This window comes from Phascolarctos cinereus, unplaced genomic scaffold, assembly GCF_003287225.1.
Source record: "Phascolarctos cinereus isolate Bilbo 61053 unplaced genomic scaffold, phaCin_HiC Scaffold_2;HRSCAF=192, whole genome shotgun sequence".
Lineage (NCBI taxonomy): Eukaryota > Metazoa > Chordata > Mammalia > Diprotodontia > Phascolarctidae > Phascolarctos > Phascolarctos cinereus.
Window position 1 is genome coordinate 412,716,241 of NW_027555625.1, and position 27,735 is coordinate 412,743,975.

Here is a 27,735-nt window from a genome sequence, read left to right on the forward strand (position 1 = left end):
TAATAACATGGCTTTGATCGGGGTGGGGAACGTGGGGCCTCAAGGCCACACGTGGCTTTCTAGGTCTTCAAGTGTGGCCCTTTGACTGAATCAGCCTCAAGAGTTACATGTGGCCTAGAGGCTGCAGGTTCCCCACTCCTGGATTTGATTGACAGACAAGTGAATTGCACAAATTTGTGAAAGGACAAAGGAGGAGAGGAAAAGAAAGGAAAAACATACTGACTTTGGGTGCTACAGATAAAGACTGAAAGAAGGAAAAGAGAACAAAATGAGTGATACTGGGCAGCTAGGTGGCACAGTGGCTAAAGGACCCAGCCTGGAGTCAGGAGATCTGTGTTCAAACTTGACCTCAGACACTTACTAGCTGTGTGACCCTGGACAACTCAGTTAACCCTGTTTGCCTCAGTTTCCTCATCTGTAAAATGAACTGCAGAAGGAAATGGCGAACCACTCCAGTACCTTTGCCAAGAAAACCCCAGATGTGTCACAAAGAGTCAGATACAACTGAAAAGGACTGAACAACAACAACAACAAAGAAAATGGAGAAAGAAATTCCGGAATGGTTTCCCATTTCAAACAAGGGAGTAGGTGAGGAAATAGAAGTTTTGCACAATTGTTGAGTTAACAGTATAAGACATAGAAATTATCTGTAGTGTAATGCATGATAGAAGTTGAGATAGGATCGAAATTATTGATGTAAGCAAGATTATAGCATTACTATATATAAAATTATTTTGTTTCACAAAACAAATAGTTTAATAAAGTAAAGTAAGATTATAGAATGCTATGTCTATCACAGTTATGAAGAGATGGGAAATGTTTGGCTATTCAACAAGTAAAAGAAATTATAGGAGACAAAATAAATGTATTTGATTATATCTAAATGGAGAGTTTGTGCAAAACAAAAAGCAAAACGTAGAATAAAAAAGAAAAAAATAGATCGAGAAAAAAATCTTATCTATAAACATTAGTGATAAAAGTCAAATAAAATTGACACGAATGTATAAGAATAACTCCTTAATGTGAGTTGCTTAAAGGATATAATTCTAGAAAAAAAAACAAATTGCTTAATACGTGAAAAAATGTTGAGAAATGAAAGGCTACCTTGCATCTGTTAAATTGTGAAGTACGGTTTAAAATGATAAGACGATGTTGGCTGGACTACTTAAAAATAGCCTCACCCATTTGTTATTGATTAAACTGAATTGGTGCAATATTAAAAAAAGAAGAAACATAACAGTATATTATAAGAATTTTTAAAACTTCTTATCTTTTGTTCTAATGATCCTTTCTCTTAGAATTATTCACCAAGGCTATTGGCAAGAAAAAAAAATACCTCTCAAAATACAAAAATATTCCTGGCAATATCACTCATAATAGCAAAATGCTAGAAAAAATCAATATACCAAAGGATGAGGAATAGCTGAAAAAATGATGGTAGACAAAGGTAATGGAATATCATCATGCCTTAAGAAACAAAAACTATTGAACTGTTTACATTCCTACATGGAAAGATGATATTTGTAACTCATGAGACCTTTCTCAGTATCAGGTAGTTGGAGGGAATACATACATACATACATACATATATACAGACAGAGGGCACAGGGTGAGTTGAATATAAAAGGATGATATCTAAAAAATAAAATTAAGGGGGTGAGAGGATTGCACTGGGAGAAGGAGAAAGGGAGAGGTAGAATGGGGTAAATTTTCTCACATAAAAGAGGCAAGAAAAAGCTTTTATCATGGAGCAGAAGTGGGGGCAGGTGAGAGGGAAGGAGAAAGTCTTACACTCATCAGATTTGGCTTAAGGAGGGAATACCATACATACTCAATTGGGTATGGAAATCTATTTTACCCCACAGGAAAATAGGGGGGAAGGGAATAAGAGGGGGAATGATTGAAGCAAGGGCATATTGGGGAAGGGGGCAATCAGAAGCAAGCACTTTTGAGGAGGCACAGGCTCAAAGGAGAGAACAGAATAAAAGGAGGGTGGGATAGGATGAAGGGAAATATAGTTAGTTTTTCACAACATGCTGTTACGGAGGTGTTTTGCATGACTACACATGTATAACCTGTATTGAGTTGCTTGCCTTCTCAGTGAGGGTGGGTGGGCAGGGAGGAAGTGAGAAAATTTGGAACCCAAAGTTTTAAAAACACATGTTTTAAAAAAATGTTTTCACATGCAACTGGGAAATGAGAAATACAGGAAATATAGTTAGTTTTTCACATGACTACTATGGAAGTCTTTTGCATTACTACTTATGTATAACCTGTATCAAGTTGCTTGCTTTTTCAATGAGGGTGGATGGGGAGGGAGGAAGGGAGAAAATTTGGAACCCAAATTTTAAAAGCAAATGTTTAAAATTGTTTTTACATGCAACTGGGAAATAAGATATATAGGCAATGGGGTATAGAAATTTATCCTGCCCTACAGGAAAATAGAAGGGGGAGGGGATAGAAGAGAGGGCAGATCAGAAGGGATATTCAGAATGCACATGATCTTGGGGTGGTGGGAGGGGAGAAGTGGGGAGAAAATTTGTAACTCAAAATCTGGTGGAAGTGAATGCTGAAAACTAAAAATAAATTAATTAAATTATTAAAAAAAAGAAGCGAGAACTATGAAAAATACAGTTAAACACAGGAAGTCACATCTAGTGATTCAGAATGTAGAAATCAGGACTAAAATAACTATATTTACTGTCTACAATTATATAACAGCAACACAGTCTGGAAAAAATATGCAAAAGAAAAAAATTCAGTAAGCAAACAAATGGGATGACTTGTTTCTTGTTAACATTAATATGCACTTTAATTTTTCTAAACAAACTACAAATGGGAAGTTTAGATTCATTTGTCTGCTCCTTTTTTGCCCCTATTGTGTACTTGAATTTTGCTTGTTTGTGTTAGTAGGTGGCTACCATCCTGTGGTGAGATCTAGTTCACAAATGACTGGTTGGTATTCAGTTTATGCCTGGGGCTGTGTGGCTTCAGTGGATGCACCGACGCCGGGTCTGAAGTCAAGAGGCAAAGGTTTCTAACCTGCTTCGGACACTTCCTGGCTGTGCGGCCCTGGGCACGCCATTTAACCCCTCAGTCAACTCTTCAGGACTTATTGATTGATTCATGGGTGGGTTGCTCCTTGTGCTGCTCTTCAGTCGCTTTAATTGTGTCTGAAGCTTTGTGATCCCATTTGGGATTCTCTTTGTGCAGATACTGAAGTTTGCCATTTCCTTCTCCAGCTCATTTTACAGGTGAGGAAACTGAGGCAAAGAGGGCCAAGTGACTTGCCCAGGGTCCTTGTTGTTCAGTTGTGTCTGACTCTTTGGAGTTTTCTTGGCAGAGATACAGAAGTGGTTTGCCACTTCCTTCTCCAGCTCATGTTTTAGATGTGGAAACCGAGGCAAACAGGGTTAAGTGACTTGCTCAGGGTCACACAGCTAGTAAGTGTCTGAGGTCAAGTTTGAACTCAGGAAGATGAATTTTTCTAAGTCCACACCCAGCACTCTGTCCACTGTGCCACCTGGTTGCTCTGTCATTTGTTTATTAGGTTTGTAATAAATTTTATTTTTCAAAACTCCTAGATTTCTAAGTTACACAGAAAATTAGGGGGCGGAGCTACAAGGCAGAGCCAGGTTTCCAAATGCCCAGGCCAGTGACATTTCCACTTGATCAAGCTGCATTGGTGGCTCACCTTTAAGGGAGTCTCTAAGCCCATTTGTGCCGGAGCCAGTCCGAGTCAGCTTTCTTCAAAGATAGCCGACTGTTCAATTTTCAGCTTAAGCATCCATACCTCAGAAATGGCTGATGCTATCAATAGGGCTTGATTGATTGTATCCCTGATTGGTAGACTTCAGAAAATGGCGGAGAAAATGTAAATGATGCAGAATAGACATAAAAGTGTGTCCTACTGTACAATCTCTTCAGAGGCTGTTAAACATTCACCAACACAACCATGTTTCCAGGCTTCTATTCTGTCTTCTAAGTTCTCTCTCAGCTCTGACAATTTATGTTTTAAGATTCCTCCTAATTTTTTTCTTCTAGCTCTGATATTCTCTGGTTTTTGTCCTAAGATTACTTCCAGCTCAAATACTCAATGTTAGATGTTCTAAGGCCCATTGCCCCTGTGATATTCTGTGATTCTCTTTCTGGGGGATGCCCAGTCTTGTGAGGTTACCTTGCTATAAATTGAATTAGAAGATAGACTGGCCATGATCTGACCAAGTATAGCCATCTTGTTACACTCTGTCTGTAAGGAGTGGCGGAAAGAAGAAGAGTTAGGACGGCTAAGTGGTACAGTGGATAGAACATCAGCCTTGGAGTCAGGAGGACCTGAGTTCAAATGTGGCCTCACATACTTATCAGCTGTGCGGCCCCTGGAAAGTCACTTAACCTTGATTGCCTTCTCTCCACCACCACCGGCCAAAATAAAAAGAGCAAGAGTCAAGACTCCTAGATTCAAGTTCTGCCTCAGACAAGTTCTAGCTATGTGATTCACTAGCTCAAGGCCTCAGTTTTCTCATCTGTAAAATGGGGGAGTTAATCAATCCTTGCACTGTCTGCCACCTCACAGGACTGTTGAGAATTTAATGTTTTACAAATACTAGAGTGCTCTATTAATGACAGTTATTTTCTCCCTGATCCCATAATCCAACCCACCCCTCCTTCAACCTTTCTAGATGCTGCCAGATTAGATGGCACAATAGATAGAACTCTAGACCTGGAGTTATGAAGACCAGAGTTCAAATACAGACTCAGATCCTTAATAGCCGTGTGACCCTAGGCCAGTCACAACCTCTGTCTGCCTCAGTGAAGTCCTAATGAGTCCTCAAGTCCCAACTCACCTCTTCTACGAGGCCTTCTCTCGTGACCCTGCTTTGTAGCAATAAAAATAATAGTGGATATTGATGTAGCACTTTAAGGCCTGTGGTGCACATTAGACTCAGTAAGGCTTCATAACAATCCCCTGAGGTACTTTGTAAAGAGTTCATCATCCCCATTTTATGAATGTAGGAATGTGGACTTGAGGAAGGACACAGACTGACTGGGCCATGGCTACGCGGCTATAAGTGGCACAGCTGGGCTCGAAACCCAGGACTGCTGAGACCATGTGGGTCTTTCCACCACACCTGGCCACCTACAATTCCGAAAGCAACGGCTCCTTCTCCAAACTCCCTCTTCTCAACAAATCCCTGATGCTCCGAGCCACACGCTTGCAATCAATCACATCCTGCTCTGTGACAGCTCTCCTAATGCGGCTGTGAACCGTGATTTATGTCTTTGACTGTTATTTCACTTTTCCCTTGTGTATGTCCCCTCTCTCCTATTAGATTCTCCCCTTGTGACAATTAGGAACAGTCACCGACACAATGATTAATGGGCTCACAAAGGATTATGACATCCAATAACACCCTCTGCCAATGCCTGTTGGTGTGGAAGTGACCCTGCATTCCCCCATGCCAGCCTACTGCAAGCTCAAGGAAGTCCCACCACGGGGGAGGAACTGAGAAGATGGCCCCGGGGGGGGGGGAGGACCGTTTGCCTGTTTTCTGAGGCGCCTTCTCCCCACTCAGTTTTTTCTCAGGTCATTGCCTCTGTCGTGCTATGACTTTGTCCCTTCTCAATCTTGACTCTGTGTCAACTCCATACTAAAATCTACTGTCAAAGCATGAGGCAGCCAGGTAGATAGAGCTCTGGCCCTGGAGTCAGGAAGACCCAAGTTCAAATCTAGCCTCAAATACTTACTAGCTGTGTGACCCTCAGCAAGTGACTTCACTTCTCTGACCTCAGTAAAATGGGGATAATAATACCACTTACCTCCTAGGGTTGTTGTGGGGATAAAATAAGATAATATGTATAAAATGTCTTCCAGACCTTTATGTACTTATACAAATGTTATTATTAGTATATTATTATTATTATTATTATTATTACTAATTATTACTTGCCTCCTTGTCTTATCACCACTCATGACTTGGCCAGACTTTTACCTTGAACGCATCTTGAACCTCTCACCATCTGCCTCCTGTGCTCCTGCTCATGTATTACTGAACAAAATTGGAGGAAGTCACTCACCAAAGTGTCTGAGTCTATCTCCCCACCTCCAACCCCTCAATATGTTACCTCTCCTCAAGTCGGCTCTCATTTCAACAAGGCAATCCTTTTGCTTCTCTCTAATTGGCTCTCTAACCCACTCCCCAACGAGAGTGTTCCAGATCTTTTCTTCTCAAATCTCCTAAATCTCTCCTTGGCCACCTTCTCAATTGGTAACCTCACCTTCATTGTACTTTACTGTGATGAAAACAAGCATTTATTAAGTGCTACTCTGTGCCAGGTACTGGGCTTAATGCTTTATATTATTTCCTTTGATCCTTACAACTACACGAAATAGGTGCTATTATTATTCCATTTTATAGTTGAGGAAATTGAGACAGAAGATAAAGTGACTTGCCCAAGGTCACATAGCTAGCAAGTATCTGAGGTTTTCCTGACTTCAGGCTCAGTGGTGTATCTCCTGCACCACTTACATGCCTATTTTACTAGTAGAGGCCATGCACTGTGAGTTCTCTCTTCTCTTCTTCTCTTCATCTCAAAATTCCTTAACATCATCTCTTCCTCCTTCCTCCTTTCCTCTAGTCTCTGAAGAAGAGATAGCCCTTCTTCTCACTAAGGTCAAGCCCTCTACAAGAGCCCTCATTCCCAGTTCCTCCTGTCTTCCTTAGCAGGTCATGTCAAAGTCTCCCATGTTCTTGAAAAAACCTTCGCTACACCTTCCTATCTCTTTAGGCTATGGTCCAATTTCTCTCCTCCTCTTCTCAAATTCGAGAGGCTATCCATTCTCGTTGCCTCCACTTATTCTCTTTCCACCATACCTTAGACCAAAATAATAATAATCACAGGCTATCCCTGTTCCTGAAATGTACTTCTTCCTCACCTCAATGAAGTTCTAATTTCCTTCAACACTCAGCAAAAATATCACCTCCTTCATAAGAGCTATCTTGACTCTCCTCCCAGTTGCTAGGGCTTTCTCTTCCCCCACTACCTTGTATTTATTTTTAAATACCTATGTGTGTATATATAGTCTCCCCAGTTGGAATGGAAGTCCCTTAAGGGCAAGGGACCATTTCAGTTATGGTCTTTGCATTCCTAACACTTAGCAAAGTGCTTGGCAAACAGCAGGTGCTTAAAAAATGCTTAATGATGGAAAATGATAATGGTAGCAGTAAGAACAGCTCATACAATGCTTCTGATGATGATGAGTGACATTTTCATAATGATATTTTATATCAATTTGTTTGCCAAGCATTTTACATAGATTATCTCATTTGAACCTCACAACCACCTTAGGAAGTAGGTGGATACTTCGTGTGAGTGTAATGAGGCTTATCACCAAGCCAGTAAGGAGTGACTCAGATCATTTCCAGAGCCCTTCCCTTTCCCTAAAGGCTCATTTGTGTCAGAGGCTGCTGGATGCTTGCAGTCCCACTGCCTGTGTCCCAGGGCTCTGGTTATCACAAGGTCTGGAAGGAGGAGCACCAGGAGCAGGTAGACAGCCATTATCTGAAGAGCATAGGTCAGGCTGGAGCCATCTAAGCATCAATCACCTAGTTTTGTAATCAAAGATACAGCTAAAGGCCAGGCTGAGTTGCTCTGGAAATATTAGCTTTTGTCTATTCAGGGCAGGCCCCCATAGATCTCCTGTCTCCTTTTTGTCAGGTTGAATTTCTGACTTTACAGAATGAGGAAAGGACAAAAACCCAGGTTCATAGGAAGAGGCTAATGTGGGATTTCCCTATAATCATCACTATCTTCGCCACTGCTCCCTGAGCAGAGTTGAATGAGGAAGAGCTATAGTTACTGTAGACACTCTCTCCTACCAGGGTTTTCATGATATCTCATTACAATAGTTCTCTTCCAAACTGTGCAACCAATCTTTCTTCATCTCCTTTGCAGGTCCAGAATCTATATTCTGTTCCCCATGCATGGGCTTACTCTCGGGCTCTGCTCTGGGGCCCTTACTTCTTTCCCTACCCCCCTATACTCTATCATCTCTTGAAAAGCTCTTCTGCTCTCATGACAGATGACTTCCAGATCTTCATACCCGACCTTCATTTCTCTCCTGAGCTACAGTCTTGCATCCCCAAATGCCTGCCATAAGATCTTTACCTGGATATCTCATAGGCTCCTCTAACTTAACTGTCCAAAAGAACTCTCTCATTTCCCCAACTCCTCCCCTTCACTTCCCTAATTCTACAAAGGACATTACTGTTCTGCAGTCACTCAGGTTCATGGTCTAAGATCTGTCCTCACCTCTTCACTCTCACTCACATACTCCCTCTGATCAGCTGCCAGATCTTATCAGTGTTACCGTCTTTATTTTTCCTGAATCTTTCCTTTTTTCTCTACTCTAGTCCAGAGCCTCTTCACTGGTTTTCCGAATTTTTTCTGTATCCAGTCCTTCCTCTCTCCCATTTGCACTCTACCAGCTGCCAAACTGATCTTCCTCAAACACAGTCTGACCATACCACCGAATTTCCGGAAACTTCAGTGGCTCCCCATTGACTTCACATCAAAATGCACACTGCTCTCGTGGCGAAAGCTTTGCACGCTCTGGTTCCAACCGATCTTTCCAGACTGATTATTGGTTATTCCTCTCCTGCGCTCCTTGGCCAAACTAGCCTTGCTTATTATTCCTTGTACAGAATTTCTGTGCACGTGACTTTGGCTTCTATCTCTCGCCTCCAGACTTTATCATGGGCTAGTCTTTAGGCTTGTAGTGGTCTCCCCTCTTCACCTCCCCCTCCTGGAACTCCAGTTCCCTTGAAAGCTGAGTCTCACTGCCACCTCCTGATTCCACCAGGTGTTAGCACTCCTCCCTCAATATTTTTTATAGATAGTCCATATTTATTTATCCATGAAGACACTGTCTCCCCTTTGTAGCATAGAAGTGCCTTGATGACAGACTGTCTCATTTTTGTATTTTTATCCCCAGCACCTAGTATGGTATATATGGGACGGGATAGGTGCTTTCTAAATGTTTGCTGATTGGCTGATTGTGGCCAACAGTCTTCCACCATAAAAAAATGCCCTCTTGGGAGGGAGGTGACATGAGACAAATCTTCACCCTGCTGATGCCACCTTTCCCCTGTGTTTTTGTGTGTTCCCCCCCCCCTTCATGCTGCTCTCCCTGAACCTCTGAGCTCTTTCCCCTCCTCCTGGCTGGCCCCTTTGATTTGGCTGCTCTGGGAGCTCTGGATTCTCCCAGTCCAGACTCCTCTTTACAGACTCACTGAATGGTAGACTTGGAAGGGGCTGTAGCGATTATCCAGTTCAACTTGCTCATTTTACTGAAAATTGGGGCCAAGAGAGGTCAAGGCTTGAATGCCTGGCAAAATTCAATAAGATAGAATTTAACAGGGCTAACCATGACATTTGGCTTCAAAAAAGCTACTGCACAAGCATAGCTTTAGGGGAGGCATGGGTAGAAAACAGCGAGGAAAATGAGCTAGAGGTTTTAGCGACCTGGAAGCTCAACATGAGTCAACAGGGTTATGGCAGCAACAACAAAAGACATTGGTTATCATGTGTCTTATACCAAACTAATAGAGGACTGTGGCAGTCCGGCTGCCTTGGCCAGACTCTCTTTGGAGTATTGTGTTCATTTCCCTGCGCCACATTTTAGGAAAGATAATGAGTGGGTCTAAAGGATGGCGATAGGGATGGTAAAGGGCCTGTGGTCAGTGCCTTACAGGGATCAGCTGAAGGAACTGTGACTTACAGCCTGGACAAGAGAGGACTTCAAGGGGACGTGATAGCTGTTTTCAAGTGTTTGAAGGATGGCAGACAGAAGAGTTCACACGCACTGCAATCAAGAGACGCTGGCTTTCTTTCTGCTCTCTGTGCATCACATTCTGTCTCCCGAGTTTGTTCACTGGCCGTCTCCCATTCCTGGAGACTCTCCTCCTCCCTCCCCTTTTGGATTCTCTGGTTTTAAGACTCAGCTCCAATCTCACCTTCTGTGAGAAGCCTTTCTGGCTTCCCTATCCAGCACCCTCCTGCCTCCAGCACCTTCCTTCTGGGATTACCTCCTATTCATACCATCTTCCCTCATTAGTATGTGGGCTTCTTGAACACAGGAGACCTCGTTTTTACTTTCCTTGTATCCTTAGTGCTTAGCACAGTCCCTAGCACATAGTAAGTGCTTAGTAATTGCTTATTGATCAATTGAGTTAGACTTGCTCTGAACTTGGGCCCAGAGGGCTGGAGAGAATTAGAATTAAGTTCAACATGTTGGAGAAATTGCCAATAACTAGAATAATTCAAAACTGGAATGGGCCACCTTAGAAGGCAGCAAGTTCTCCAGGCAGAGGATATATGACCATTAACTGGGGTTGTTATAGAGAAGGCTTCTGTGTAGGTCTAAATGGGACTAGATGACCTCTGAGGAACCTCCAGATTCTTGTCTGTGACTTGTCTGAAGTCACACAGCTAGTCTGTGACCAAGATCTCCAGGTCTGGCTCAAAACTCAGGCTTTCTAATTCCAAGATCAACATAATTTCTGTTGTACCATATTGTTCTCTAAGATTACGACTCAGATCTGACCTTCCGTCACCAGAAAAATTCATTCTCTCGGATTGTGTGAATTGCTCCTAATTTTCTACCTCAAGCACATCACTGCCTCAAATGAGGGCTAGTGATATAGCACGGGTTCAGAAAACTGAACTAGGCCCAAAGCAGGGGAATTTCCAAAACAAGAAACTAGCCCAATATGAGGATGAACTTCCTAACAATTAGATGTCCAACAGTGGAGTAGATTCCTTTCCACTGGAAGTCTCTGGACCAAAGCTGGATGATCTCTGTAACTGAGTGGGGGCTCTTGCACCTAGAGGGAAATTGGACTAGATGCCCTCTAAGATCTTTTCCAGCTCTGAGATGCTGAATGGGATGAAACCAATAAAGGATAAGATGGAAATAGCTTCTTTCCTTGATGGCCACCATAGGGCTTGCTCCCATCCCTCCCCACCCTGCTTACTCACCTACACAAGCTGCACACGAAACACTTGGGGTGATAGGTCCTGCCCAGGGCGGAGATGACCTCGCCTGTGATGAAGTCCCGGCAGCTGTGGCAGCGGGTGCCATAGAGCTGCTGGTAGTCTTGGGTGCAGATATACTCACGGTTCTTGAAGAAGAAGCCAGATTGGGCCAGGTCACAGCCACACACTTGGGGGGGGATGGAAGGAGGAGGTGAGGAAGGGAGACAGAAAACACAGGGTTGGGGAAAAGACAGGGTTAGCCCAGCAACAGATCCTCCTGATTCCTCACAGGGATACTTCAGAGTCAGTGCCTAGATCTGCCACTCACACATCAGAGTCATAGGGATCACGGGAGTGATGGAAAGGTCCTTTAAAATCAACGAGGCAGCCGTGTAGAGGAAAGGAGCGGTGTGCCTGGGTCAGGAGGCATAGCTTTGGGTCCCGGCTCTGGCACTTAGCTGTGTGACTCTGGACAATCACTGAACTTCTCTGAATTTCATTTTCTCTTTAAAGTGAGTCTAGTCATACGTGGACTGCCTTCTGTGTTTTCCCTTCTTCTCCTCTCCTTTGTCCTTTTCCCCCAGGGCTACCTTTCCCTTCAGTGCTGTAGCAAGGTGGGTGTAATTGTTGGGAAACTGAGCTCTTTTGTTGTTGTTCAGTCATCTCTGACTCTTTGTGACCACATTTGGAGTTTCCTTGGCAAAGAGTGGTTGGCCATTTCCTTCTCCAGCCCATTTGACAGTTGGGGAAACTGAGGCAAACAGGGTTAAGTGACTTGCCCAGGGTCACACAGATAGTAAGAGTTTGAGGCTGGAGTTGAACTCAGGTCTTTCTAACTCCAGGCCTAGCACTCCATCCACTGAACCACCTAGCTGCCCTCTAGGCTGAAGTCTAGAGAAGGGAAATTACTTGTCTAAGATTGTGCAAGGTTATTGACAGAACTCCAGGATTAGAACAATCATAGAGTCAGAAGGGCCTTGAGAGGTTATCTATGTCCAACCTTTTTTACAGAGGAAGAAATTGTGACCTAGAGAGGAAAGGGATTTGCCAAAAGTCACTTTTTAAGTCAGTAGCATCTTTAACTTAAAATTAGAATCATTCATTCAGCAAATAATTAAATATTTTCTTGCTGAAGGAAATACAGATATATGTATAATAGGACCCTTGCCCCTAGGGAGTACCCAGTCTTGTAGAAGAGATAAGTAACATAGATACAGATTGTGGAAAGAGGTCAAATGTCAGAAAATCTAGATTCTGCTGCCAGCTCTCATACTTAATAGCTATGTTACTGTGGGCAAGTCAGATTGTAAATAAATTTTTGCACTACCTACCTCACAGGACAGTCGTGAAGAAAGCATTTTATGTACCTTGAGGTACAACATAAATGTGAACTATTAATATTATAACACAAGGAGATGAGATAAGAGTCATAAGGAAAGTATCTACAAAGTACTATGGGGGTTCAGAGTAAGAAAGAACTTATCTGCTGGAGGCCTGGTGAAAGCTTCATGGAGGAAGTATTGAAAGTCAGTGATGACATTCCATATTCTACAGTCTATGGTCTGTCCCAGTTCTAGCATTCTCTACTTTCCATTTAGAGGTCTCTTCTGGCTATGAACATTTTATGTTCTACATTCAAATGATTGGTCTAACTCTGACATTCTTTGGTCTAAGGTTCCTACCAGCTCTGGCATTTTATGTTTTTATGTTCTAAGTCTCTATCTATTTCTAACATTCTTATAGTCCAAGGCCCTTTCTAGCTCGGAGATCCTATGCTCTAAGGTTGCTCCAGTTCAGACATTCTGCAAGTCTATGAGAGGAGAAAGAGGAGAGGCTGGCTTCAAGCCTCCCCACATTTGTATACAATTTTATCCAAGTGTGAGTGAGACTTGGATGTCTTAAACGCCCACTCCACAGAGAGTCAGTGGGTGTGGGGGGTGGGTAGTGCTATGTACGTATGTGTGTGAGGGAGTGTGGTGGTTGTGTCAGAGGGAGCTCTTTCTTTGATCAGACACTGTGAACGTGCACTAAGACCTAATAGTCCCTGGTCTTAGAGGAAGGCTGAAGTACAAAGTGTTCTTGTGTGGGCAGATGTCATATCAGTTGACATCATGATTATGGAATTCATTAGGTCATGGCCTCCAACCCTGTTGGAAGCCACTTCTGTTTTTTCCCTTCTTCTTCTCTCCTTTGTCCTTTTCCCCCAGGGCTACCTTTCCCTTCAGGGAAAATCAGGAAGCCAACAAGAAAGCTTGGAACGGTGTCCTTTCCTCAAGGGAATGGAAGTAGAGAGCTTTGGGTGGAAAGGATGAGGGGGCAGAACTGGTAAGCCTGAGGTCTAGTGGGGGTGTGAGGCAAACATTTCAATAGGGTCTGGGAAAGCCAAGGCCTCAGTCCTGATTAATGATGTGAAGAGGGTGATATGGGGGATGGAGGCTGAAGGAGAGTGGAAAGGTTCCCACTATAAAGCTAACAAATTGCTATGTTCCTTGCATAAACAATATTAGGAACATTCTAGCTAGGCAATCCAGAAACCAGTAGTCCCAGCTCGGCCACTGACCTGGTGTCTGACTTTGGAAAAGGTATTTTCCCTATCCTGGCCTCAGTCGCCTCCTCTGTAAAGAGAAGGGAGTTGATTATAGTGATTTAAGATTTACCAAGCACTCCCTCCACAGCAGAAGTGGGTAGCGGTCACTATGATTATGTCTGTTTTACAGAGAAGGAAACGGGTTCATTGTGTGGAAGTGATTTGCCCATGGTAACACAACTTGTAAGTGTCAGAGGCAGGATATGAATCCAAGTCCCCTGATGACAAGTCTCAGGCTTTTCCCATCGTAGCACATTCTCCTTCAAAATGACAGCTGATACAGAATCTTGCAGTTTAGAAAACACTTAACACATGTTATCTCATTTGATTCTAACAACCCTCTGAGGTAGATGGTATAAGAATTCATTATTCACTTTTTTCAGATGAAGAAATCATGGCTTCAGTAAGTTAAGTGACCTGCTCAAAATCATGCAATTAATAAGTAGAAAATCCAGGACTCAAACCCAGGGCTTTTGCTTCTGTATCTAGCATTCTTTTCACTATCCCATGTTGCTTCTATCTAGACAGGTAGCCATGTTATGATGTACAAACAGTGTTGGATTGGGAGTCAGGAAAATTGGGTTTAAATCTTGGCTCTAATACTAACTTACCACATAACTGTTAGCAGGTGGATTCCCCCTTCTGAAATTCGATTTCCTCATCTGCAAAGTGTACTAGTTGGCTTCTGAGGCCCCCTCCCACTCTAGGTCCATGATCTTGTGGTCTCTGAGGTCCCTACCAACCCTAGGATTCTACTCTTCTGAAAAAGGCATCCAAAAATATCTTTCTAATTCTAAATGAATTCTCAGAATGGTGGGGGAATTTTGTAGAATAATAGTCATCTAGTTAGAAGGAACTTTGCCTCTGGGAAACATTATATGAAAACTCCCATAAAAATAGGTTTCTACCCCTTTCACCACGTTAGGGTGAGACACTCTTCTTCTCATTGCAATTATTACTGTTTCTTATAATATCATCTCTACAAGATAAAACACTGTAGCCTTTTTCAGAAAACCTTCTTTCTACTAATTTCCTGGACTGGCAAGCTCCTTGAGAGTATCTGAATACCTAGACTTCTAGAGGGCCTCCTCAATGATACCTGTGATCACTCATAGGAAATTCAATACAGGACATTTGAATGGGTGACAGATTCCGATGTGCAGTTGGACAGACAGTCCGTGGAGTTGTATATCAGTATGTATGTCTTGTACCAGGCTCTGCAGAGGAACAAAAAACTTGTCCTGCAATTCAGTAGGAAGAGATTGGGATAGATTTCATTTGGGGCAATAGGAAGCTTCTTGCAAAGCTCATCTTTTTAATATCAGTATTCTCTCAGTGAAGCTTTATGGCTAAAGTCGTGGGATGGCACAATCACAGAAGAATCAGATTTTGGGGTGACTCAAAGAGAAACAGACTACAGAATGTTATCCACCACTCCCCCCCCTTGGAAAAGGAATCACAAATGTCGTCATCCAGGATGTGTTAAGATCAGAAAGGGAGATGGGCAAGTCATGCAGCAAAAAATGAGTGAAAACCAAGAGCCCCAAGGGTGTTGCTGGTAACCCCCAAATATTAAGAGACTTAGAGTAGGGCCTTAAATACATTGAGTAGATCTTCTATGGATGATTTATGGAAGGATAGGGACAAGAATCACTCAAGATGAGAGGGCATGGATAGGTTTTGATCTGTATGGGTCTCCAGGCTCCATGTCTGACTCTCCACACTTCCTCTGTCATGCCCCCTTCTTTGTACTTCTGCCTATTCCATACCTCACCCCATTTGTCAGTTTCCTTTAATAGATTATATTCACTCATTAGACTGTAAGCTCCTTGAGGACAGGGGTTGTCTTTCTTTTTACTTGTATTTGTATTTCTAGTGCTTGGCACAGTGACCGGTACGTAGCAATAGTTTCATAAATGCTTTCTGACTTAACAACTGGAGTACCACATTGTTGAGATGATAGACCTGCTTACTCCAGGGCCAAACACAGGGCCTTGCACACAGTAGACATACAATATATTTATTGGATGAATAAGTGAATGACAACTCTTACCCTTAGGAAAGTGCTCACATTGTGGTTTTTTTTCCCCCTCTCTTCTTGTCTACAGTGGACCACCTCACCATCACCTATATACTATTGCCTCCCAGAGAAGTCAACTTGAATACACATAGAATAATTTTGCTTTACAGGATCACAGAGGTAGAAGGGAGCTGAAGGAGCTGACTAACTGGGAGGGAGACTAGAGTGTTCAAAGTGGGCAGGATTTAGGGGGGAGAAGCCTAAGAAGAGGGAGAGTTCCCTGAGGGCCACGTGGGGATGTAGACAGAATGGAGAAGAGGAGAGATGGACAATGGGAGAAGGAACATCTGAAAGTGGTAGTGGGGAGCAAGGATCATAGACAGGGTCAATTGAATGATAGAACTAGAGTGGCATCTCTAGGAAGGAAAGAATGCTGACTCTGAAGCTGGAGGACCTGGGTTCAAATATTATCTCTGATACTTACTGATATGTGACCTTGGGAAATTCACTTAACCTTCCTAGTTTATTTGTAAAATGAAGGTTGAGATGAACCAGATGGTCTTTAAAGTCCCTTCCAACTCTAGATCATAGTTAGCTTATGGTTCTAAGGCACATCACAGACCACTAAAAACAACCCCGTTTTACAAGTGAGTGACTTGCCGAAGGTCACAAAAGTAGCAAAACTAAGAGATGGTATTTAAACGCGTCCAACTGCCTGCTGGCTCTGTGTATTTGGGAGTCTGAGATAAGGAGCAGCCAAGCCCATGCGGTACCAAGACAAGTGGTGTCTTCAGGAGGAAGCTATGTTCCCATGAGCACCAAAAGATGGTAGGGATGTGTGATGAAAAAAAAAGTAGGGTGAAGGGGAGTGTGTTAACAGGAGAGAAGGGGTCACAGGAGCAGGGGAGAGCAGAGGAGGCTGGGCACTAGGGAGGACTAAGGCAGAGCTGGATTCGGGATGAGAAGTAACCAAGGAAAGGCTCATGCCAGGGATTCATTGCCATCCCAGTGTCGCCTCTCAGCATCCTTCTCCTTCTTTGAGGTTCAGCTCAAGTATGATCTCCTATGTGAAGCCTTTTCCAATTTCTTCACTCATTAGTATTTCCTCCCTCCTCAAACTCCTTTACCCTTAACTTTTTTTCACCTGTATGATTCAATTCAGAGGCAACTGGTAGCATAGTGTTGGGCCTGGAGTCAGCAAAACCTGAGTTCAAATACAGCTGTGTGACACCAAGTAAGTTACTTCACCTGCATCTGCCTCACTTTCCTCACCTGTAAAATGAGGAAAATAATAATACCTTACTTCCTGGGGTTGTTGTGAGGTTGTGCGGATAAAATAAGATAACATTTGTAAAAGCGTTTTGCAAAGCTTAAAGTGTTATATAAAGCTAGCTAGCTATTATTAGGTATTAGTATTATTAAGCACTCACTATGTGTTGGGGATATAAAGAAAGGCAAAAGTCATCCCTGCCCTCAAGGAGCTTACATTCTATTGGAGGAGGGGGCTGTTTTGTTTTTCTCTATATGGGCAATCCCTGGCATAGCTCCTTGCACACAGCAAATAATCAAAGGCCTTTTTTTGTGTACTTGTGCTTCAACGTGTGTGCAAAAATCATGGAAGAATTATTGTCCATTTGCCTGACTTCCCTAACGAGAAGCTAGTTAGAAAATCTTAACATAAAATTGGAGGATATAAAACTAAATAAATGTAGTTTCCTTGGCTCAAAACCTTCAGAATTCTTAAGGCTCTCTTTACGCCCTCTTCCATTTGTCCACATTTTCTTCTCCTTGCAAGGCCCCTGAAGGGCACTGCAGTCCAATCAATGCTCACCACAGAGGAAGCAATACTTACTGAGGTTTATAGGCCTTGGTCCTACTGATGCAGGCTGGACCACGTTTTATTTTGCTTTTCAAACCTGATCACCGCTTTGATGAGCGATCCTCACCATTTTCAGAGTCTTGCTTTATTTGCTTGATTTATCTTATCTCACATTTGCCTTGATTGAACTTTATTTTGCCCTCTTTATATGTAAGCAATTACCTTAGGGCAAATAGGGATCATTTTTAAGAGAAAGAAGAAGAAAGTCTGTCAGGAATCTAAGACTATTAAAATTTCCAAGGGCTTTGGAACCCAGAAGCCAGAATGTCAGCACTGGAAGGAACCTTAGAACTTGGAACATGGCATGACAAATCAATTTCATTCAACAGACATTTATTTAGTAACTGTACTTGGTGCTGGGGACACAGTGATAAACATGGCATAGCTCCCATTCGCAAAGAGATTGCATTCTACCAGGTAGGATATGACACACACATTGACAAATATAATACAAAGTAGTAGTCATTGGGGCAAAAGAGAGATGCAGACAAGATGTTCTAGGAACTATGAGGAGAGAGAGAGAACACTTTTAGCTGGAGTCTGTTAGGGGGTAAAGAGAGCGTCAGGAAAGACTACACAGTGGTACCTGAGCTCAACTTTGAAGAGAGATATATATTCTGAAAGCAGAGAAGAAAAGAGGATGTATTCCGGTGCTGTCTCTGTGTGTGTGTGTGTGTGTGTGTGTGTGTGTGTGTGTGTGTGTGTGTGTGTGTGTGTGTGTGTCTTAGGTTATTGTACCCATGCAATGAGAGAGCAGGCAGCATGTCGAATTCCAGAAAAAAGTGAGAATTCCACTTTAGCTGGAGCATAGACTATGTGTTAGAGAGTGAGGTGCAGTAAGGCTGAAAAGGTATTTTAGAGCCAGACTGTAGGTAGTCTTAAATACTAAGCTAAAAAGTTTGCCTTTTGTCCTCAAGGCAACAGGGAGTTACTGAAGGTTTCTGAGTAGGAGTGGCATGGTTCTAAAGCTATGTCAGCAGTTATGTTAAAGATGGATCAGAGAGGCATACAATCATTGTTTTCAAGCAGGATGGGATTTTAGAGGTCATTTAGTCTAAGCCCTTGTTTTACGGATAAAGAAGCTAAGATCTAGAGAGGTTAAATAACTTGCCCAAGTACTGATTGGGAGAGTTCCCTAGCCAGCCTCATGAGTTTATAGAGTGACCAGCCTTGGTTTGGGACTTTTGATTCAGTCTTTTTTCGGGGGTTACAGACATGCTCCTTTGGCACCTCATGGGGGATGGGTCTCAGAACAGGGGGAGGGTTTGGTTGTTTCAGTTTGTTGATGATGGACTGTGATAGGAGAAGCCACTCCTTTGTGCTGGCCTATGAAAGTGAGTCTTTAATAACATAGTTAGCTTCTCCCTGCTCCACTTTGAGGCAATGTGGCATAGTGAATGAACACTGTATCTGGAGTGAGAAAACATAGATTCTAATTCCACTTGCCCCTTGCTTCCCATGTGAGCTCAGACAAGTCGCTTCATTCTTCTAGCCTCCTAATCTGTAAAATCGGTGGATAGGCCTAAGATACCTTCCAGCTCTAAACTCATGATGTAAGAATCCCCTAACTTTACAGGGGAGACTGATGCACAGAGTGCTTAAATGATATGCCTAAAGTCACCAAACTTGCAAGTGACATGCCCAGGACTAGAACCCAGACCTTCTGGGTTCAAAGCTTCTTCCACTGTATTCCTTGCCCAAATTGATGTCGACCACAAAGTAGCACTAACACTACTACTACCTTTTTTCCTTGTTTGCTAAGTTTTATTCCTTACTCATGGTTATTTAAACACTACTCATCTTTGCATACCCACCTCCAATACCTAATGTGCTACCTTACACGTGCCAAGGGCTCAATAAAAATTGGTTCAACTGAACATTAAAAATGGGGTCATGACCATTCTTGGACTTATTGGGAAAGGCAAGGCAATATAGTAGGGCACAATGCAGTCTCTCAACTCTTAGGAATCCAGCAAGCTGGATTTGAGGTCTGGCTGTGGTTCTAACTTCCTGGGTGACCTTGGGAAAGTCACTTCAACACTCTGGCCTCAGTTTCTCTGTCTGTAAAACAGGAATAACAACCCCTGCCTCCTTCAATCACTAGGTTTGTGTGAATATTAAATGAAGTAAAGGATATAAAAGGGCTTTGTAAGCTATGTGAAGCACTATAACAAAAATGTAATTATCCATAGAACTCCAGTTCAAGCCACTGGGCACAACTCTAAGAGAAAGACAACCCTTTAACGCCATGATTCCCAAATCTGGTCTTTATAGGAACCTCATGAGCTTTCATTTTTCTCAAAAAACAGTATAAAATCTCAAAACAAACTTAACTGGAAGTCACACCAAAAAATTACAAGCAGTTCCTAATCATGCTAAACCAGGATTAAACCACTAGGCCTCCCTGGGGCTTGGTTTCTCTAAATGTAACATGAGAGGATTGGACTAGATGATCTCTGATGTCCCTTCAATGACCTGTGGATGTTTTTAAGGTCTCTTGCAACTCTGATGTTTTGCCTGAGGTCTTAGACCCATAGAGCACCTCAAGGGTTAGGAAGTGTCAGCCCTGAGGCTCATAGTTGAGGATGGCTATATCCTTGACAACATCTTTCGAGCTTTTCTTGATTCTCGAGTCTGACTCAGCAGTCATGGTGCCTGGCATTCAGAGGCAAGACAGCCTGGTCACCATGAAACACAGCATCAGTGACTTGGAACTAGAGTGGGAGGAGGGTGATTCCACTGTTACTCTCCAGCAGGCAGAAGGTGGGAGAAAATAAAGGCAATTGGGCAATGCAGCCAGGAACACCTGAGTTCGAATCTTGGCTCAAACACTTACTAGGCAGGTGACCCTGGGCAAGCCCGCTAACCTCTTTTAGCCTCAGTTTCCTCATTTGAAAAATGGGACTAATAACAACACTTACTTTCCAGGGTTGTTGTGAGAATCAAATAAGTACAGGTGTGTGTGTGTGTGTACATGCTTGTATGTGCACACTCGTGTGTGTGTGTGTATTGCTTTGCAAACGTTAGCTATTATTATTATGCAGAAGGAAAATAAGCCAGAATTCTAAAAACACTGTCCTATAGGAACACTGCTGCTAATGGTAGTCAGGGACTATTGAGGCCCATTGATGGGACAGAAGTGCGATGTAGTGGGGAAAGTGCTGGAGACAGAATGTGTGGCTTTGAATTCCTGTCTTGCTGTTTGTCAGTGGTATGATCTTGGGCCTGCTACTCCCCCTCAGGTCCCTCCCCGTAACATAAGAAAGCCGGACCCTACAACCTCCCTGTGTGCCTCCTCCAGGTCTAAATCTGTGACCTTATGACTCCCTCTCCTTTTCCTTGTCTGCAAAATGAGGGCGTGGATTCTAGGACGATCCTTTGCACCTTAGAAACCCATGATCCCCTAGGACACTTTGGATTACACAGACTCTGTGGGCTGGGCCAGGAGCCCGGCTCCTACAGGCGATGTGGCTCCTACTGGGCAGATGAGCTCTGAGTTACAAACAATGGACTTATCCATGAAATCTGGGACATAAGTAATTCCTAAGTTCGGAGGATTGTTCCACGCCACATAGCATTTAGGGAGAAGAAAAAGAGATGGCTAACATTGTGAAAAGGTTGGGAAGTAATTGCACCATCAGGTAAGCATATGGTTCTCATAGTCTTAGAACAGACAGACCTTGGCTCTGTAGCACAGTGAAACAAAAGCTGGATTTGTAATCAAGGAGCCTGAGTTCAAACATTAAATTTTATTCTTGTGACCTGTGGACAAACTATTTCCCCTACTTGGCCCCATTTCCTTCTCTGTACAATGAAAGTATCAGGCCAGATGATCTCTATGGTCCCTTCCAGTCTAAATCCTGTACATAATTCTATGATCTTGTCCCAAACACCATCATTTCATAAGAATATGGTTAATGAATTACAGCCAAACCAACTCATAAAGTTGTAAAACTATAATAATATCACTTAACCAATTGCCCATTTATAACATTTTTATTGCTAATAAAAATAAAATATTTGTATAGCACTTTATAGCTTACAATGAGCTTTCCTCACAACAGCCCCATGAGGTTCACAGTATGAGTATTATTATTAGGTTTTCCAGATAAGGAAACTAAGGTCCAGAGACATTAAGCGTCTTGTCCAACATCACATAGCCAGGAAGTGTAAGGTTTGAGACACAAACCTGTGTCTCTTGACTTTAAGCCCAGCGCTCTTTTTCACTGCGCCATGATGTTTTGATGGAACCAATTATCACCACAATTTTAATCCCCCTAACGTTGACCAGAAATAACAGAAAGAAAGCTGGACCTGGAGTTGGCAGACTTGGGATGGAATTTTGGCTCCATTGCTAGCTGTCGGCTCTATGATTTCTTTGTGCTTGCTTTTCTTCTACCTCTATGAACCTCAGATTCCTAATTTTTAAATTGGGAATGTTAGAACTCACACTACTTCCCTTCCAAGCTTGGAAGCAGTTCCATGAACACTGGATCTGGTGTCAGAGGCCCTGGGTTCCACTCCTGGCCCTAAGACTCTCCATCTAAATGACCACAGGTCAATCACTTCACATTGCTCTGCCTCAGTTTCTTCATTTTTCTCAAAAGAAATGGTTGAGCTAGGTGGCCTCTAAGGTCCCTTCCATCTTTACATCGATGTTTCTATAAGAAAGCTCTTTGTAAAACTTAAAGTCCTATAGAAATGTGAGTTATTGTTTTCATTACTATTAATAATGACTTTAGACAGAGTGCCTGCGTAAACAAATGTAGAGGGAACCACAAATGAAGGTCATAAAAACAGAAAATTAATGTCTGTTGCACTCAATTTGAATTGTAAGATTTTTTCTGTGAGAGTTTAACTTTCTTAAAGGTATTCAACTAAGGCCAATCTGAACAAAATTTATGTGTATTCCCTAAACATCTACTGGCTGTCAAGGCTGAATGCGGTTGGGGGTGGGGGGTAGACATCAACCTTAGATGGAAGAGACCAGAACTGATAGTCATTCATGTGAAAAGACCCCAGGTTTTAGTTGACCACAAGCGCAGCAGCATCAGTGAGGTGATAGGGTTGCTATTTTTTTTAAGCTGATCATACCTTAGGTTGCTTTCATGGAAGTCTATTGTTTAGAACAAGAGAGACGGTAGTCCTAGTGTCCTCTGCCCTGCTGATAGAACTCTTAAAGCTTTGTGCTTCATTGTGAGCACCAGATCTTAGAAGGGAGATTTGCACAGCTTCAGCTTTCCAGAACAGAGTGACCAGGATCAAAGCTATGCCACGGGGAATGATTGACTAGCAGAAGGGAAGCCTTAGTAGGGGATATGACCAGTGTCTTCCAATACACAAAGGAATGTCATATGGAACAGTAATCAAATCAACATTACCACTCCTAGAAGGGCCATGTCACTGAATTTCCATATGACTCTATTCATCATCCCTGTGACTCTCCTAACCAAAATGCCCAGCTCAGCCACCACTTTCTTCTAGATGTCTTCTCCTGCTAGAAGGTTAGCTCCATGAAAGCAGCAACTGCCTTCCTTTTTGTATTTGTAGACCCCAGTCCTTATCACAGTAGCTAGCATATAGTAAGTGCTTAATAAATGCTTTTTCCATTTTTTTATTTGATTAGGTTTGTTCTGCCTGGCCCCAGAGGGAAGAACTAGAACAAGGTGACTGGCTCCAACTTTGTCTTTTCTGTGACCAAAAGTGTTTCTCTAGAGGTCATTGATTCAGGTAGTGGTTCAAGAGAAATGTATTTTTTCTTCCGCATTCCTAAGAAAATGGTGATCACTCCTGGGGAAGTTGCATGGTGCCATAGAAAAAGTGCTGCCATTTTCTACTGTGCTAAGAACATGGTACCTAAGTTCAAATCCAGACTCTACCACTATCTGTATGACTTGGAAAAGTCATTTAACCTCTCTGGGCCTCAGTTTCCTCATCTGTGAAACAAGGAGGTAGGACTTGGAGGTCACTTCCAGCCCTAGACCCAGCACTTTATGATTCTGCTTGTCTGTGTGGCTCTATAGAATCAAAGGAACTAGGAGGTCTGGGCCAGGCTGGCCAGGGGACTAGGGGCAGGAGCCGCTGATGAGAAATGGCCCCAGGAGGGCCTGCCTAGATGCCAGGCTGAGAATTGATCTCTGCATGTGATAGTTGAAGATGACAGAGAGAGAGAGATTTTAGCTCATTATAGAGAAGAATTTAAAAATTGGAACTGTCTGGAAATTCAATGGACTGCTTCATGAGTTGGTTCGAGTGGGCTCACCACTCTTTGGGTTTGCTGCAAAAGAAATTCTTGCAGCAAGTGGGAGGCTGGGCAGCTAACTCCCCTAGGTCTCTTTTGAATATGATTGTATGAATCCTAACATCAGCTACAAAGATTATGGATAATCCACAATTCATCTGCTCTGAATCAAAATACTTCATAGAATTAACACAGGGCATAGCTCTTGCTTATCCCTAACCTCCTAAGATTGTTACTCTCAGAGAAGGAAATCGAAATCACCCAGAAAACAGGTATTCTCAGAGACAGTCATATTTTTTTGCCCAGAAGCTGTGATCCCCCAGGTGTTATCAATTCAGTGTAACAGCATAAATGGTTCTTTTTTCCACAGATGTTAAATAACTCTCTTCCATTGACTCTCTATAGCGAGGAGGAGCCCCTGGGCTCTCAAAGGATATGTAGAAGGGCACAAGCTTGGCTAGGCTGTAACAATCTGGAAAAGCTTGGAGGCCGGCCTGTTGACAGATTTTGTGTCTGTTGAAGACTAGCACAGATCAAGGTCAACATGCATTATTAGAGAGATGACCACTAACGTCAATAGCGACTAGTGAATTCCATCTATATGTTGCTACAGTGTAGAGAGTTAAGCGCACACATCAATTAAATCATGTAGCATGGTTCAAAATCCAGTCCTGCCACTTGTTGTCACTTATCTGACCTTGGACAAGTCACTTAACTCTCTGGGTCTCCATTTCCCCATTGGTAAAACGAGATGGTTGGCCTCTATGTTATCTCCCGACTCTAAATCTATGGTTCTTTCAGCCTATAAAATGAATAAAATACTGGAGGGCAGAAATGATTTAGCCAAGTAGTGCCACAGGAAAAACTCTGCCCAGTTTTCTTAACAGTCTCCTGTTCAGTCAACATTGAACAAATATTTTAAGTGCCTAAGGTTTACAGAGAACTGTGCCAGGCCCTGGAGGAAGGAAGATACAAAGTTTAGATAAGACACTACATTTTCTAATGGAGTTTACAGTTTGGTAGAGGGGTAAGACACAGAGCTAAGCATAAAACAAGTGCATTAGACAAGGGTAAAATGAAATGTTACGTGAGATCTGAAATGAGAAAATATTATTGACTAGGAGACGTATAGGAAGTCTTTGTGGAGGCGACACCATTCCCAACCTCAAGGAAAAGAATCTGCCAAAGCAAAGACCTTTATCCAAAGTTTAGAACGTAATGGAAAGGCATTGTAATGTAAAGAGCACTGGTTCTCAAGTCAGAACATCTGGGTATGAATTCCAGTTCTGACACTTAATATTTGTATGGCTTTGGGTTAAGTCATTTAAGCTTTCTGGGATCTTGTTTCCTCATTCTTGAAATGAAGGGTTAGACAAGATGGACTCTGACATCCTTCCTTCACCTAAATCTATTGTCTTTTATTAAAGGTCATCTGATGGCTTGGGATGAAGGAGGATCCTGAATTTGAGGTTGACCATTAATTGATGAACGGAGTCCCATTACCTCATGAAGAGCCCCTTGCTAAAGTGCCAGCTGCATGATGAAAGTAGCACCTACCCTGATGCAATCATGGAACCCTGGAACATTGAAGTAAGTCAGACAATCTGAACTTTCAGGATGGTCAGTCTCCCTGTGGCCTAGGTCCTGACACCTGATACTTAGAAATTCCTTCCCACCTTCCTTTGTGTTTGGAAACAGACCTCTGTAAGAAAATACCATGAGACAAAGAACAGAGACCCCTTTCTTATCTCCATTTTCTATCTCCACCAGCACCCAGGACAGGGCTCTACACGAAATAGGAAGCGTAATATAGTGGAAAGAACACTAGACTTGAGATGAAGAGGCCTGAGTTCAAATCCGGTCTTGACTACTTACTAGTTATGAGAGCCTGAGCAACTTATATGAGCCTCAGTTTCCTTTTCTGTAAAAGCTGGATGATAAAACCTGCTTCATATGGTCATAATGGAGAAAATACAGTACTTTATAAACCTCAAAGTGATAAAGAAATGTGAGCAATTATTCCCATTTGTTGGGATTGGATAATTTTTTGGGAAAATGTAGGGGGAGGACCTCATGTATTTGGGGAGTGGTATTTGCTTCAGCTCCTTTGGCCTCTCAAGGGGTCTCATCATGCTTGGGATTCTGGGCAGTGGAACTGGGCCTCCTACCTTGACAGGTGAAACACCTGATGTGGAAATGGTTATTCTGCACACGGACCACTTCTCCTTTGCAAGTGTCCCCACAGCGATAGCACTGGATAACATTGGTGCCTCCCCCAGGGCTGTAGGGGTTCTGCTGATAGGGAACTGTGAAGAAGAAAAAAGAAAACAGGTCATTATCAAGCAAGGCCAACTCTCTTGGTAAAGGATTTATACACTACCATCCAGGACCTCGGAAACTGGCCACGGTGACTCCCGAGAGGAAAACCCCAGAGCACCATGATCAAACTTGAAATCCCTCTTCCCTTGGTCAGTCACACTTTGGATTATCTATTATTTACAGAAAGCAGTCATGTGACTGCATAAGCAAATATTGGGAATCTTCACCCCGCACCAGCAACCTGACCTGTCCTTTCCCAGCCTGGGGACAGGCAGTGAAATGTTTTCTGTAATACTCTGCTTCGTGGACTCTCTGGTCCAGCCAACCTGGCTTTCTTACTATTCTTCCCACACAGCACTCCATCTTCTATCCCCATGGACTCTCTTCTCACCTCCATCTCCTAGAATCCCTAGTTTGCTTTCAAGATCGAACTCGAGAACCGCTTTCTACACAAAACCTTTCTTGACCCCCACATCTACTAAAGCCTTCACTCTTCTAAATTGCCTTGTATTTATTTTGTCTACACAGACATATATATGTACATGTTGTTTCTTCTGATAGAATAGAAGCTTCTTGAGGGTGGAGACTGTTTCAAGAGTGCCTGGAACATATTAGGTGCTTAATAAATGCTTATTGAGGGGGCAGCTAGGTGGCGCAGTGGATAGAGCACCGGCCCTGAAGTCAGGGGGACCTGAGTTCAAATCTGGCCTCAGACCAAACACTTGACACTTACTAGCTGTGTGACCCTGGGCAAGTCACTTAACCCCAATTACCTAAAAACAAACAAACAAATAAATAAATAAATGCTTATTGATTGATTGAGTATAGTAGCAGAAAGAGCTATTTATGGGAAATACACATTTTTTTCAAATATACAGTAGAGGGAGAGAGTACAGCACAAAAGCTAAGGGATTTTTATTACTTTCAGTCAGTGAAATAGCATTTATTAAGTGTCTACTATGTGCCAGCCACTGCACCATGTATTAGAGGATATAGGGGAAGGAAACAAGAATTTATATAGCACTTACTACGAGCCAGCCACTACACTAAATGCTAGCAGATACAGGGGAAGGGAAAGAGCATTTATAGAGCACCTATTGTTTTCCTACTACTGTACTATGTACTAGCAGACACAAGGGAAGGGAAAGAGCATTTATGTAGCACCTACTGTTTTCCCACTGCTGTACTACACACTGGCAGATGTAGGGGAAGGGAATAAGCACTCATATATCGTTTACTATGTTCAAGACACTGTGCTCAGTGCTTTTTAACAAATATTATCTCATTTGACATCCGTAAAGGTCAGAGGTCTTCAGTTTAGAAGCTGAATGACCACCAGTCTTGTATACTACACTGGGGACTCCTTTAGCATGTGAGTTTAATCCTAAACCTGATAAATTTCTGTGATTCTATGTAAATGGGCCGGTGGGTTGGAGGGAGGTGGTCTTGCCACTTTCTTTAGTTTTTATCCCTGTTTTCTGCTCAGATTGATTTGTGTTGCAAAGAGGATCTTAGGAGTGAACTACCTACTTACCTACACACACATACACACATCTCCTTACTCTCTCTGTTTTGCTTTCACAGAATTTCTAGCATAATTTTTGGGGGGCAGAGGATACTTACAAGAAGTTAGATACGAATTAAGGGGAATTTTC

General features: G+C 42.7%; 1 protein-coding gene across 1 annotated transcript in view; it reads right to left on the reverse strand.

Moving 5' to 3' along the window:
- Positions 1-27,735, reverse strand: part of ABLIM3 (actin binding LIM protein family member 3) — a 171,168-nt gene that overhangs the window by 80,753 nt on the left and 62,680 nt on the right. Inside the window, exons 2-3 of the mRNA XM_078150557.1 lie at positions 25,930-26,067; positions 11,038-11,221 (exon numbers count right to left, since the gene is read on the reverse strand). Of these exons, the coding sequence (XP_078006683.1) occupies positions 11,038-11,221; positions 25,930-26,067 (322 nt within the window). The remainder of the gene's footprint in view (positions 1-11,037; positions 11,222-25,929; positions 26,068-27,735) is intronic.